The following is a 15223-nucleotide window of genomic DNA, read 5'->3' on the forward strand; positions in this document are numbered from 1 at the left end:
ATCCTCATCATCGTCATGCTGCTGCTGCTGCTGCTGCTGCTTGAGAAAACTGGTTCCTCCGAGGGGGGAAAATGTGCTGAGTGATAACATTGTGTGCAAAGTGGGATTAAAATGCTGTGTCATTATGCGACCAGGTACCCAGGAGAAAACACTTCCCCCCCCATAAAGGGAGCGGGAAAGGCCAGAGAATTTTTTTTTAAACGCCCTGCTGTGTCAAGGCCTGTTGGTGATGGGAAATTCCAGCCCGAAGACAAAGGAAACAGATTTCCCTTTTGTATCCAAAACCTCCACAAATGCCCTTCATATCGTACATCTCACAGATTCTCTATCAAACCACTCTGTTTGAGTGGAAACACAGTGTGCGTTTTAAATCTTCCTCTTTTCATACGCTGCTAATGACTGTTGTCAAAGTATACGATCCAAAACATGCGACTTAAAAGGCTTTGCGAACGTCTTCCCGTGAGTCCAGATTGTTTACAATCCCAGGCGCATTATCAGTCGTTGCCCAGATTAATGGCTGTGAAAATGTTATGGTGTATATTGAATCGTTCTGTAGTTTATACTTGTTTCAGATGAATATTTTATGAATATTATACTCTCTGTAAATGTTAGTTATTTGTTTATTTGTCCGTCTGAAACCTAGCTAAATGTGCTGCATGGCCGTGTTTTAAAAGACATTATTAATCTCGACGAGGTCTTCCAAATTAAATAAAGGAATAATAATTTCAAAAATAAAATAAATAAGAGAATTATAATGAAGTGTGTTAATGTGTTGCAAACTAGGACTGAAACAATTACTTGATTAATCGATTACTAAATGAACCTTCAACTATTTTGATTGTGTCGAGTGTTTTTAAGGAATTAAAGCACGTTTTCTGAAATTTCAGCTTCTTAAATGTGAATATTTTCTGGTTTTCTTTGCTTCATATAACAAAGAAATCATTAAAACTGAATCATTTTTGGTTTTTGGTAGTGCCGTGCAATAGGTTGACGCGCGTTAACGCGGTACCAATTAGCTCTGTTAGCTGCATTAGCTCCTTTTAGCGCCGTTAGCGCGCCTACAGTGGAATTGGAGCGGTCTGTTTTTTGAACGAAAAGAGCAGAGCTACAAATAACCAGCGTACTGCGTATTTGTGCCTCCGTTTTTAAAGTTTAGCGTTACTTTAGAGACTCATTTCAACAATCTGGAGTCACATAAACATGACGTCACGCGCGTCTTTTTCCGGTCAGTCGTCATGGAAACGCGTCGTGCGTTAACGTTGACACCGTTGGCGCGTTAACGTTTGACAGCACTAGTTTTTGGACAAGACAACAAGACGAGACATTTGAGAACGTCGTCCTTTCCAGGTTTTAGAAACTAGATTCATTCAGTTCTAACGTGAAATAAAATCATAGTATTTGTAATTAGAAAACATACACTTCATCCTGTATCCTCATTTCTAGAATCCACTCTTAGCAAAGACTTGTCATAGTCGCCGTGTTTCGTCCCGACTCATGACTGCTTTCAGCTGATAGCCACGGTAACTAAGAGCTAAATCCACCTACATCCACCTGTCCATTTCCCCGTCTGCATCATCTGTTGTCATTATTATTATTATTATTATTATTATTGTTGCAGCATGTGTTCAGCACCGTCTGGCCCGAGCAAGACAACACACACACACACGGTTTGACCTCGCTTGTAAACATCCGAAACAGAACGAATGCTCCTCGTCAGCACGACGCCGTAAGTGAATTAAAAATAAGAGCAGGGCAATTTACTCCACTGTTGAGTTCATCGTTGTTGCAGACTGGTGTCTCTCTGAGGCAGACGCTGCCTGTATAAACCTGTGGGCTGTAATTTGTAGGGCGTTGGCTCGTCAGAGAGTCGAGGGTTGGATAGCTCAGGTGGGCTGATGAAAAAAAAAATGAAGCCTTTTGGGGATTTTCCTGTAAATGGAAGCACGTTAACTGCAGCTGGAGCTGCATGCACTGAAGCAACTAATGTGTTTTCCAGGACTTTCACGACAGGAGATAAAACCAACAACTGTGCTCTCTTCTCGTCTGCCCCTGCAACTGTAATAGAAAACAGCGCCCTCTACAGGATCAACTTCTTTTCTCCTGAGTTTCGGTTTGGGATGTATGGAAGAAGATTAGGGCCACACAGGAAAAAAATGTTCCGTGTTCTGACTTTAAACTTAGAATTCTGACTAAATACAGAATTTCTGACTTTAACCTCAGAATTTCTGAATTTATAACTCAGAATTCTGTTTTATTCTCAGAATTCTGACAATTCTGACTTTATTTTCAAAATTCTGACCTTAAACTCAAAGTTTCGGGCTTTAAAACTAAGAATTACGGGCTTTAAATCTCAGAATTCTGACATTAAACTCAGTTAGTCAAAGTCAGAACTCAAATATTTATTTCCTGTGTGGCCCTAATCCTCTTCTGTAGGGATGAAACATTAGATCACAAATGAAATAAAAACTCAGGAGTTTTTATTTTATGTCTTCAAATAAATTGATTTATATCCACTCCAACTATAAAAGGTGGCTGGTTTACATTAGGTGCTGCATAAATAGCAGATTAAGTAATGTTTTCTTGATTATTTTTGCTGTTGCATGATTGTGAAAAACTTTGCTTTTGTTTGTCAGACTCGGACTCGGTTATTCCTTTAAGGTCTTGTAAACAAACAAGGGTTGGCCACTTTAGTGCGTGACACATAAAAACTAAAAAGATTTATCAGCCGTATTCACAAATTTGCCCTCGTAACAGTTTATACCACGGAGCGACGATTTGTCACGTCTAAAAAGTGGGTGCACCGTAAAAAAAGTTTTGGAAACACTGCAGACAAAAACAGCCGATATAAAGCATACTGTTAATAAAGTTTATTATGGAAGGAAATCAGTAAATTTCCCTACAGGCTTACCCAAGTTGTGTGAGGACGCGCTCCTCGTGTCCCAAGTACTTGTGCCTGTCTTCTTCCACCAAAGCTCTCTGCTTCTGGACTGGATCCTCGAGACGCCGCATGGCCTCCGCCAGTTTGAGAGTGATTTCCTGCTCTGTTCGCTTCAGCTGAACCCGCAGCGCCTCCTGGTTCTGGAGCTAAATGGGGAAAACACGACAAAGCAAAACACAAAGATTTTAATAAACGGGTGAATAATGTGAACTTAGAGCCTTCGTAAGTTAATAAGAAGGAGAAAAGATGTCTTGCCTGCAGCTGTCTCATCTGATGGAGTTGCACCCTGAGGTCAGAAACGTTCTTCCTGAACTGCAGGAGGTTGAGTTTCAGCGGAAGTGAGCTCTTGTCTGGTGGGGCTGCATTGGTTTTTGGAGCCATAACTGGGGAACCACCTGGACCTGGAGTTTAAAAAAAAAAAAAAAAAAAAAAAATTCAAGTTTGCTTCCAAAAAATCATGACCGTAGTAATATATAAAGCAATATAATTAGTGCTGGGCAAGCTAACAGCGTTAACTAGCTCCTTAAGCGCCGTTACCTAAGGGAATATTTGTAGCGCTGCTCTTTTCGTTTAATAAACAGACTCCAGGTCGACTGTAGGTGGAGCTAAAGGAGCTAATTAACGCCGTTAGCATGCTTACAGTAGAACTGGAGCCTGTTTATTAAACGGAAAGAGCAGTGCTACAAATAACTAGCGTACCTGTGTACTGTGTATGTGTGCCTCTGTTTTCAAAGTTTAGTGTTACTTTAGAGACTCATTTTAACAATCGGGGGTCAAGCGTCGTGCGTTAAAGTGCTTTAACGTTGACGCCATTAACCGCCGCTAACTTGCCCAGCCCTAAATATATTATTATTGCAGAACACTGTGGAGACATCTTGGTTAATAGCCGTGCTTATCGTGTCACTAAATTACACTGAAATATTGCGCAAGCCATAACTGGGGAACCAGCTGGACCAGGAGTTAAAAAAATTGATGAATTCAAGTTTGCTTCCTAAAAATTCAGACCGTAGAAATATATAAAGCAATATAATTAGTGCTGGGCACGCTAACGCCGTTGAATAGCTCCTTTAGCGCCGTTAGCTAAGGAATTATTTGTAGCGCTGCTATTTTTGTTTAACAGACCACTCCAGTTTGACTGTAGGCGCGCTAACAGCGCTAAAGAAGCTAGTTAACGCTGTTAGCGCGCTTACAGTCGAACCGGAGCGGTCTGTTTATTAAACGGAAAGAGCAGCGCTACAAAAACTAGCGTACCTGTGTACTGCGTATGTGTGCCTCTGTTTTTAAAGTTTAGTGTTACTTTAGAGACTAATTTTAACAAATCGGGAGTCGTGCGTTAAAGTGCTTTAACGTCGATGCCGTTAACCGCCGCTAACGTGCCCTGCACTAAATATATTATTATTGCGGAACACTGTGGAGACATCTCGGTTAATAGCCGTGCTTATCGTGTCACTAAATTACACTGAAGTATTGCGCAAGCACATCAAAAAGAGTGAAGATAATTTCATTCCAAGTGGGAGTATACTACCTTTCAAAAATCCTCATTACATCATCCCGTGTGACTTGACACTAGAAATTATCGGTTCGGCTGTTCATACAAGCGTACATATCTTTTCCCTGGAAACACGCCAACCTTACTTCATATTTCTTATTTTCAATAATAATAATAATAATAATAATCGCCTGACCTCTGTGTCTGGTGTCATTTTCCCCTCTGAACAGTAAGTAGAGATTTACACACCCTCATAATATTGGCTGCGGCCCTGAAATGTCTGTCAACCGGTTTTCAGCGTTTTATTTACCGCCGCAGACGTAGGGAGAGGTCGAAACCATGGAAACCAAGGGCTTTAATATTTGAGGTTTGAGTAGAGAGTCCCTAAACGGCCCCTAAACAATAAATAATACAATTCAGCAGACGTTTAAATCACGTCAATCATGTGAGATGATTTAATATCAATGAATGAATTCAGAATAGACTTAAATAAAACACTTCCATAATATTAGTTCACACAAATTACAGTGTTTTTTTTTTTTAAACACAATTTCCCCCGGAGACGGAGACTTTATTGGTCGAAAGTAGTTCCCAGGTTGTGAAAAGAAGACAAACGAGTGTTGAATTTTTAAAATGTAATTTTACACAAATAAAAATGCAGCCGGGCCTCATTTTAATGGCTCCAACCCATAAATATTAAAGATGTCTTGAAATGTGGACAATAAAATCCACAACAGTTTACACAGCGAGACTAATAAAAAGCAACAGATAAGCTATTTAATGTATTAGACGATTGATTGTAATTGTTTTATTACACTTTGATTGAGTGCAAAGCACCATATTTGCATATTGTTACAAATGCTCAACCCTAATCCTGCTCCTGACGCAAACCGAAGTCTAACCCTCAAAACTTTGTTGAGTTGAGATGGATTTAAGCCAAAAGTTATTCTTAGAAAGGTCACGAGAAAACCTGCGAACGACACTCCTTGAAATCTAAGACGCGTTTAAAACAGGAAGTGAGGAGCATCAGAGTCGGTGTTAGTGACGATGTTATTTAACCTCCTTTGACGCAGACTCAACTCAACCCCTCTGCTGGGAACAGTAACAGAACACAACTTTTTGTCTTCATAATCCCAGAACGCCACAGTCATTGTGTCAACCTTCCAAACGACCTGACAGCTGCCCAGACCTGAAGTACAGGTTGCAATGCAAACTTGCTGCTTTTTTATGTGTGTGTGTGTGTGTGTTTGGGCCTCAGGGACACATTGTCCATCGAAAGTAGTCCAGGCTTTGTGACGACGACAAAGAAGCAATCGAGAGGTGGAAAATGAAACACTAGTGAGATAAAAAACACACATAATCTGACACTTTGAAGCTTTGGCCCACTTTACATCACTCTTTTCGCGACAGCGGCGAAATCTTCCGCTGTCGGGACGTCTTTAGACACACCGCTACGCTTACAACTTTCCTCTTTACTTGCTCGACTGTACGATCGTAGCCGGCCTCCCGCATCCGCTGTTGCATTTTTACGTAGGCCATCTTGTTCCTGGACGACTCCAGCTTCTTCTGGATCTCGTCCTCCGACCAGATACTGATCAGGCACTTGGTTTCAGAGGTGCTCCACGTACAGCGTCCAGCGCCATCCTTCACCCCCGCCATTTTTTTTTGGGAACAAAAGTCCCGCGCTATATGCTAATCGCCTAAACCCTGACCTCCTGCTGTCGCGAGCCCCGCCGCGTTCTCTTTATACGCACTTTGAAGTTGTCGGGGAGTCCCGCTGAGTTGTCGGGCGACCGCTTCGCAGTTGTCGGGAGAAAATTTGAAGACGGCGGGACTACGGCAGCGGGAATTCTCTTTACACGGGGTTCCCGCTGTCGCCAGTCCTGCTGTCGCGAAAATCGTAACGTAAAGTGGGCCTTAGCTCAAGTAAATGCCTCTGCACATGCAAGTGTGTCATGACATGAAGTTTCACTGTTGTGTTTTCCTCTCTGCTACTTGCAGATCTTTTTTTTTTTTTTTTTTTATATCAAATCTAGATCTAGTAGCCACAGACTGCTGCAGAGCAGAGATTGAATCGCTGAATCATCTTGGCAGGCTCGGAAGAAGTAATAGCATCGTGTTTTAAGAAGTGCTTTGAGGGGTTTGCGTGAGCCCCAGTGCTGGATCTCGTCTCTGAACTCCTATTAAAGTGGAGATACGAGGCGGGAAAGGACTGTGAGGGAAATATGCGCTGATGACACAGAAGCCTGACTTTGTTTTACCTCCAACTGTTGAGTGACACTGATGTGTGGGCTTGTCTGCACAAGGTGTTATGTGCACTTGAAGATTTGTCTTTTAAGAAAACAGTCATGGGATTACTATGTGATACTAACCTGAGCTTTGTGAACTGTGAGCGGGAGATGACGTCTTCGGCGGTCTCTCGCTGCTGCCAAAGGAGGGAAAAAAAAAAAATCATTAGAGCAGGAAAAATTGCATTTACATGTTAGTATTTGTACACAAACACAAAGTATGATGGGAACAGAGTGACAGAGCAGACAGGTTGAAGATGTTAATGACGTGAACAAGACCTCATCAGCGTTTAAACATGGCGACAGACTCACTGCAGTCACAGGCGTACGCATTTAGACTTAGCTGTCAGGCCAACATTAACACACTCGAGTCTCCACACGCACGATCCAAATGCAAAGAGTTGAAAATGCAGCAGGATAACCCACACATAGTGGCCATTTATCTAGGGAGTAAATGACTTCGCTATCAGATCCACAGTCAAACCTATTTCCTCTTCACGAGATGCTATTTCACCTGAGTGTTTGGAATGGCCATTAAAGGAGGGATACTTTATCTTTTTTCCTACGCCGGCTGCAGACGCCAGGCTTTTTTTTTTTTTTCATTGGAAACTGTGTTTACCCTGACGCCTCATTCTGTGATTGCTTACCTTGGAGGCTCCTTGGTGCCACTACTTTTTGGCCCCTTTAAAAGTGCATGCTGAACAAGACCAGTCAAGCTGGCAATCTGTTGCTCCATAGCCTTCATTCGCTGTCTGCAGAAACATCAGAAAATTCTACTTTCAACACTGAAGCCTACTGTAATAATAATATAATAATAATAATAATAATAATATCACAGCTGCCACCGGAGCAAACATTGGCTCAGATTTAAAATGGGAGGTCTGTAACAGTATAATCAATTGTTTTTAATCAGCCGACGATGGATCTTCTTGCTATACGTGGATGAACCGCACAGGAGGGAATCATTTTGCGATCGATCAGCAATTATGGCCCGAGTAAATATTACTTCTGGTGTCTGAATTGCATCGGACTCTTCGCAAAACAAAGAGTTCAAACAGTGGAGAACTCAAGGGACACAGACGATCTCAAATGTTGACACTGGGATGTTTAAGTCCCTGTTGTTTAGTGTCCCATCTGCGCGCTAAGAGAAGAGTGAAAGGTCAATTTGAGAAATAGACTGCCTTAAGAAAGCCAAACATCAGACGGGTGAGTCATGAACCTCACACTGAGATTGCTTAGTACGACTCGAGGCTTTTTTTGTTTCCAAATCATTTATCTTATAGCTTTTTTTTGGGTTTTTTCTGACGCTGTGCTATTGACAAAAGACAGACACCCATGTGGTTTACGTGGGCACGGCAATGCCTAACCTCAGTGTCATGCAGCAGAGTTCACATGGAGCCATGAGTGTTTATTTTCACAGCACTTTCTCCTTCAAACCCCCTCCCACATTCTCAAGAAGAAATCTCTACTGGTTCTGTTTGATTGGACCATTTAAATTTTTTCCAACCTGGACAATATTTTTCTTTGGTTTTTCCCAAATATGCACATAAAACCCCGTCACGTCCATGTTTTTGAGCCCTCACTTTCCCGACTCTCTCTGTGTTTATGTGCTCTCGGTTAGAGAGTGGACCAACCTAAGCCAGGTATGAAAATTAAAACTGAATAAACTCCACGGAAAGACAGAGCATCAGAATAATATACAGTGGTCGGCCGGGGGTTTTCAGATGCTATCTCGTTTGCTCTATTATAAATAACACCGGAGGTTTTCAGAGATTAAACAGTGAAAACAACGGTCAGATATCTGAGCTGTTTGTTTACGTACAAACCAAACTGATGCATAATGGTGTGCATTAGTCTGGGGACAGGTTATGTTCTTTGTCTCCTGTCACGGACGGTGTAAATGAACCAGGAAACCAGTGGTTAGGGTGAAACTGGGATGCAGAGTTAGTCCATACTCCCATGCAAGGGGTCTAAAAATCCTAATTTGAAAACCTTTTTTTTTTAATCATCATGCCCAGTTCCTCTGACTCTTACCGTGTCTGATGTTCACCAGCGGGCGGAGCAGGCCCCAGGGGATGACCCGCGAGGTCTGAAACCACAGGCGACGTCATGCTGTTGACACGGGGCTTGGTCCCCGCTACTTCCTCCTTCCTGAAGGACTGGCGCACTGGCGAGCCTCTCTCCATGGGAACACCGTGAGGCGGCATGCCGTGAGGAGGCGGCCCTCCGTGGATGTCGATCATCCGTACTTCGGTCATTCTGTGAGGGGATGGTGGAGGAGTCTTGGAGCCCAACGTAGGCAGCTGACTGTTTCTGGACTTCTGCCTGTACAGCGAAGGGTGGTCTACAGTGTCCGTGGGGCTGGGCCCGCCGTAAGAGCTTGTGGAGCGGATGGAGGCGCGGTGAAATCCTCCCATTACATGTTCTGGACCGTCCATGCCAGGGCTGGGGTGTGGTCCATGAGCAGACGCCATGCTCAGCCGTCCCTCCTGGAGTAGGTACGGATCTGCGTACAGCCCCTCGTTTCCTCTGGAGAGACTGTGGCTCTTACCGCCCATGTTCTCGTCCGGCTTGACGTCCCGTCTCTCCAGGATGGCGCTGGGACACGGCGAGTTGGAGCGCACCGAGGCGTTGGCAGTGGACAGTCGCTCCCTCGGCATCGTGCCGCTGCTGGGTAAGGAGCCGGGCCGTGAGCCAAATGGGATTCTGGAGGGGGACGGGGGCATGGAGTGTGGAGATTGGGGGATCCCACCCTGCATTGGATGGTGTGCTGGGGGACCCATGGGCGGTTGTCTCAGCGGGTGATGTCCGTCATTTTGCATCTAAAAGCAGCAACACAACATCCATACTCGTTATTATTGCACGAAATAATGCAAAACTATAATTATTGCTAGTTTAAATACTGCACAGAAATCCCATCATTTGAGGATTACGCCGAAAACTTAGGAGCTTTAGCTTCTGTTTATTTTGTCAATAACCTGAATCTCTGCACCTCAGATTCCCTTGAAACAAAAACATCCATCTAACTCAGTTGGCACTGTTGCTTTTAGGAGAAAATGCACTTTCAGGTACAAGCTACCATCTTTGCGCACATAGCATTTCACTTATAGTCCTCGATATGCTTCTATAAAATAATACTACACAAGAACGGCTGCTTTGCAAAGGCTCTGCAAGCTCTGTTGTTCTTTCTAAAAGTTAGTTTTTTCACATGCACCTTTCAGGCCTAAAGGGTAACTGGTTAATTAGCAGATCTAAGCTCTTTCTGCCAAAGACTAATTAAACAGCACAGCTAATCTGGGCCACTGCTCTTTAACCCCCAGCACCCGTTTAGGGGCCGTTAAAGGCCAACGTTTAATAAAACACATCGCAAGAGAGTGGCTTTTGAGGCTGCAGATGGTAAAAACTACAAATGAGAGGTGAAAGTCTTGTGGTACACTGTTGAAAGACCAAAACATGACAAGTTTTGCTGCGTCACATGCTTTTGTTTTGACATATTCCATTTTTCGATTTGCAATATATATCACAGGTCTTAAATACTTTAATACACTCTTTAAAATAAGGGTTCCAAAAGGGTCCTTCTACAAGGGCTAAGGTTCTACCTGAAACCATTTGCTTCTGAAAAACCCTTTCCCGAATAAAGGGTTTTAAAAGGGTTCTTGGTGGAACCCTCCAAGAGGCTTTCAGGTGAGCCAAAAAGGGTTCTCCTATGAGGACAAGCCGAAGAACCTTATATGGTTCTACTTAGCACTTTTATTTCTAAGAGTGTAGAAACTCACAAGCGACACCTACAGGAGAAGCCATGATTACAATATATCAAGAGACTTATTTTAGCCTGTTCTCCTTGCACAGAGGTAAACAGAGACCTGTTGAAGTAACAGCAAACACAGATGTAATCAGTAAAAGAGCAGGAGACAATAGAGTGTTACACGTCAGGCCAAAATCCAATCCATCTTCCTTCCTGTCTAACTCTCTATTCCTGTCAAACAAACAAACTATTGTTCCTTCAACGTATGACTCATGAGCTACACCTTCTCTGAGAAGACATAATGCAAACTTCTCTCAGAGACTTCTGCAACAGTTTTTTTTTGGCACAGTGTTGTCTTCATTGCTTTTCTCCCAGTGCCCCCGAAACAGATTAATACAGTGAGAAGAACACTGAAGAGGGTGCGGCACTGTGTAGGTGTGCATGTGTGTGAGAAAGTAGGTGTGTACAGGTGTGTGTGTGTGTGTGTGTGTGTGTGTGTGTGTGAGGGGAAAAAGGAAAACAACAACTGCTCAAATTGTACAGTAACAAAGGGCTCAGGCTTAGCTGCGATAACAAAGAGAGTGTGGGGGGGGGGGGGAGACACTTTCTGGCAGTGACAGCACAAACGCAGCACACCATAAATATGCCAACAACAAGTCGGACCAAGCAGCAACAAAATATAATGGGAAATTTGAGCAGCACACAACCGCCATCATTAAAACCGAGCGACTTCCACCGTCCACGGTGCCAACACATAACGGCTCATGCAGCATTCCCAAAAAGTCAAAAAAGTCAATTTCTTCTACAGGTTAATTCGTGCAAAATGCAGGATTGGGAGGAGTTAACATTCTTCACCGCTGCTAAAGTCCTCAGCCAGTTAAATTCTATTTACGCAACTCCAAAGCGCTGGTTTTTGCACGGCGTGGCACGTCCAAACGCGAGGGTGCGCCGATGCCAGAAATGATGTCATCTTCGCCCCGGTGTTCCAAACTTTGCTGCAGCACCTCTGTAACGACGCATGCTCGCAACAGGTGAAGACCGACTGAGACAGATTTTGTCTCCAGGAAGTCATAAACATTCGAGTCACACAGGAAAGACGTCCGTATCAAACACTTCTTCGCTGACATCCCTTTAACTGCATCAATACCTGTCAAAATGTGGAATGAAAAGGCTTTTATCTCTACTATTGTAAACACTTCATGCAAAACAGACATTATCTTGCTGACATCCTGCTTATCCCTAGATCTTATTTTCTTTTTTTTTGTATGCCAGTGCATACCATCTGTGCAGGTCCACGCCACAGTTAGTTCCTCATATGAATATAAACAAGGCGTAGAAGTAAAGCTGGTGAGAAAAAGTGGTTTGAGGGCCACATGTTTTGAATTAAAACGTGAATATCAGGAGACAGTATAATGATATTCAATTGGGTTATTCTTCCCTGATGCGTACGACAGCTCGAATGCATCGGTTTTAGGTTTCTCACACGAGAGAGCTCGTGCCAAACACTCTTCACATGTTCCCTTTGTAACGTTCCCTTTTAAGGTGGTTGCCTCGATTTGGAAGTTTTTACCTTAAGTTCACTTCACTCGTGTTTGATTGTGCACGGCTGAACCCCTGACACATTTCTGACGTTTTTTTGGAACCGGATCTTTTCTGCCAAAAGGCATAACCTGTCAGTCTGGAGCAGATGTTACCAGCCTTAATCAAGATATTTCTTAAAAAACATACCTGAATTTGTCCGTACAAGATTCACAAATCAGCTGCTTTGAGACAAAACATAATGTAAAGGTGTCAAAAACAAGAAAACAGTGTCTGGTGGGAGGAGCAAAGACGCCTCGAACGCCACTTGCTGACTGACTTGCCGTGTCAGGAAAAGAGAGGGTCCAGAGACTGATTTACAAACTGCACAGCGTCAGAGTCAGCCAAGCTCGACAGATAAAGAGCTGGAAGCCGGGAATGGCTGGGAGTACTGCTGCGTACCTGTGCTGCTGTGGTGGACAATTATTGCATTTTTATTTCATTCTTAAATGTATGAACGCAAACTAAAATTAGACTCCACACTCGAAGGCGAGCAGATTCTCTGGATCTCTGTTTACGAAACATCTCCTGTAGCGATGTGTACATAACATCACATCATGACCGAACTGTGAATACAAAACACTGCTTTGGGGGCTCAGGCTCTTCGTTTGAGTGCGGGTTAATATTTCAAAAAAGTTTCGCTGCTTTTTCTTCAAATAAAAACAAAAATAAGACACTTCAAAGGCAGGACGTGTCAAACTCAAGGCTCGGGGGGCCAGATGTGGCCCGCCACGTCATTTTATGTGGCCCGCGAGTGATTAATTGGTCTTAAAAATCTGTGTTAAAATAGGTCTATGCTGCTTTAAGGCGTGCGTAGACCCTAAACTACATTTCCCACAATGCATGATGATTGCGTTAACTGCAAAGTGACGGCACCGATACTAGATCGCAGTGTGTCATTGTATATGCATCATGCGACGAATGAAATTTTATAAGTAATAATACAGAAAGTTATTTAGCAGTATGTTACAGAGTAGTTACCTTTATTTTACATCATATTTGGTGACATTTAGTTACATTTATTCTGTATGACGGTTACATCTGGCCCCTTTGAGGGTAACCGTTATGCTGATGTGGCCCTCAGTGAAAATTAGTTTGACACCCCTGCACTAAAGCCTGAGTATGCTTCTTATCAGTCACTGTATACATCTGTCCCCTCGTTATCATTCTCTGACAGACCGGAAAGCTTTTTTTTATGATTAGCGGAGACGGCGGCAGCTACATTTGACCAGAAAAACCAGGCAACTCTGGACCCCTTTAAATCTGATTCTCTGCATTCCTGCGAGACAAGATGACAACCTGAAGTGTACCCAGATTACCTCCCCCCCAATCCCAGGTTGTTTGAACAGGTGTCCAGCTCATTAGTTGCCCTTTTGCTCGTGTTTCCATTATTATTATTAATAAACCGCGTTGCCAAGAATGTAAGGAACTGGACTGTGTTAAAGCTTTGCCAGCAACTTTAAAATAATAATAACAATTTTTTTTTTAAATTCTGTCCTACGCTGCACAAACGTTCCTATTCCTCGTATCTCTGACATCTGCGACTTTGGTTAAACAGTGGACCGACCTATCTTGACATCAATCTTCTTCGGCGTCTTTTTCTACTCCAAGACGCTGTTTGCACAAGAGCCCAGAGAGAGTCTTTCCCCCGCTCACTTCTCCTGCACTGTTGTTCGTCCAGTACACGATGCTATATTTCTCAAAACTGAACAAAAAGAGATGCGAGTTTAAAAACTTTTCTTGCCCGTACATATTTTTTTTTTTTTAATGTCAGGACGCATCAGAAAAAGTCCGCTGAAGCAACAGAACCTGTCAGCAGCAGAACATAACAAGCACCTGCAGCACCTCATAGCCACCGCGCTGTCTGGACTATGACTTAAACCATAAACCCATCATCGTCACGGAGGCCTCTTCACTTTCACCTCACACTTCCATTAAAGTACACCAGGTGTATTTTGTAGAGCTGCAACTAACGATTATTTTCGTAATCGTTTGATCTGTCGATTATTTTCTCGGTGAATCGTTTGATCCGTAAAATGTCAGAAAATGTTAATCGGTGTTTGTCAAACCTGGAAATGACGATGTTCTCGAATGTCTTGTTTTTGTCCACAAACCAAAATGATTCAGTTTTAATGATTTCTTTGTTATGTGGAGCAAAGAAACAAAGAAAATATTCACATTTAATGAGCTAAAACGATCAGAAATTATTATTATATTTTAATCATGAAAAAAGCTATCGGTTATTAAAATAGTTTACGATTAATTTAGTAGCGATTAATAATCGATTAATTGTTTCAGCTCTAGGTCATATCATTGCTGAAATGTTAATATTTTAGTTGAACGTTTTGTTATTTGACATTTGCAGCACGCCTTTAAATATCACAAAAAACACAAAAAGGTGTTTTGGTCACAAGAAAAAGCAGGAAAATTGAATTACAAACATTTTTTTATCTTCATAGATGGCTGTTTCATAAAAGCACAATTGTTTCTAAAGTTTGCAATCAACGAATTATTTGGTAAATGTTGTGAATGCAGTGTTGAATTCAATAATAAGACCTTGTTTTTAAATGTTTCACAGAAAAGCAGTGTACCCATATTTGTTCCTCGAAAATGTCTTCATGTTTAAAACCTTTGAAAAACGGGAATGACTCAGACACAACCAAGCGAAAGAGATTGTCGCCGATATCAGAGGAAGTAAGAACAAGAGAAATTGTCCTGAGATTTAAGTGCAATTGTCCTTTAAGCACGCCGCAGCGGTGCATAGAGGTGAGTCTGAATCACTCTGGGCCCCCGGGAGAACAATATGAGACCCCTTCTAAACAGATTAACAAGAAGCAAAGGGGAGGGGGAGGGGGGGACATTCCTTCCATTAAAGTGCAAACAGGACGTGAGAACAAGAAGAAGTGGTGGCAGGGGCTACAATTCTATCTCTGTCTCGCCATCTCCAGCTGCTACTGTTAACAAGGTAATAAGTACTCACCCTCACGTCGCCGTTGGTCGGTCTCGGGCTGAAAGCCTGTGCTGGGTCTTTGTGGTAGACTTTGAGGCAGGAGTGGTCCGTGATGTTCCTGTAGGGAGAAGACGTGGACGGCGGTAAGAAGGCAACCCAGATATCGCCGTCGGAATATGGCCGACGCTGCCTCGGCCGGGGTCTTTTCAGCAGCCCTGCCATGGGTATGTATCCT

At 42.9% G+C, this 15223-nt stretch overlaps 1 protein-coding gene across 1 annotated transcript in view; it reads right to left on the reverse strand.

The window, feature by feature from the left end:
- kiaa1217 (KIAA1217 ortholog) overlaps window positions 1-15223 on the reverse strand; it is a gene marked incomplete at its 5' end in the record, with an annotated part of 109030 nt that overhangs the window by 11862 nt on the left and 81945 nt on the right. The window contains 6 exons of the mRNA XM_083901309.1: window positions 2909-3084; window positions 3194-3339; window positions 6800-6852; window positions 7363-7467; window positions 8750-9537; window positions 15019-15106. Coding sequence (XP_083757435.1) covers window positions 2909-3084; window positions 3194-3339; window positions 6800-6852; window positions 7363-7467; window positions 8750-9537; window positions 15019-15106 — 1356 coding nt within the window. The remainder of the gene's footprint in view (window positions 1-2908; window positions 3085-3193; window positions 3340-6799; window positions 6853-7362; window positions 7468-8749; window positions 9538-15018; window positions 15107-15223) is intronic.

The sequence above is a fragment of the Microchirus variegatus genome (assembly GCF_963457635.1).
Source record: "Microchirus variegatus genome assembly, chromosome: 15".
NCBI lineage: Eukaryota > Metazoa > Chordata > Actinopteri > Pleuronectiformes > Soleidae > Microchirus > Microchirus variegatus.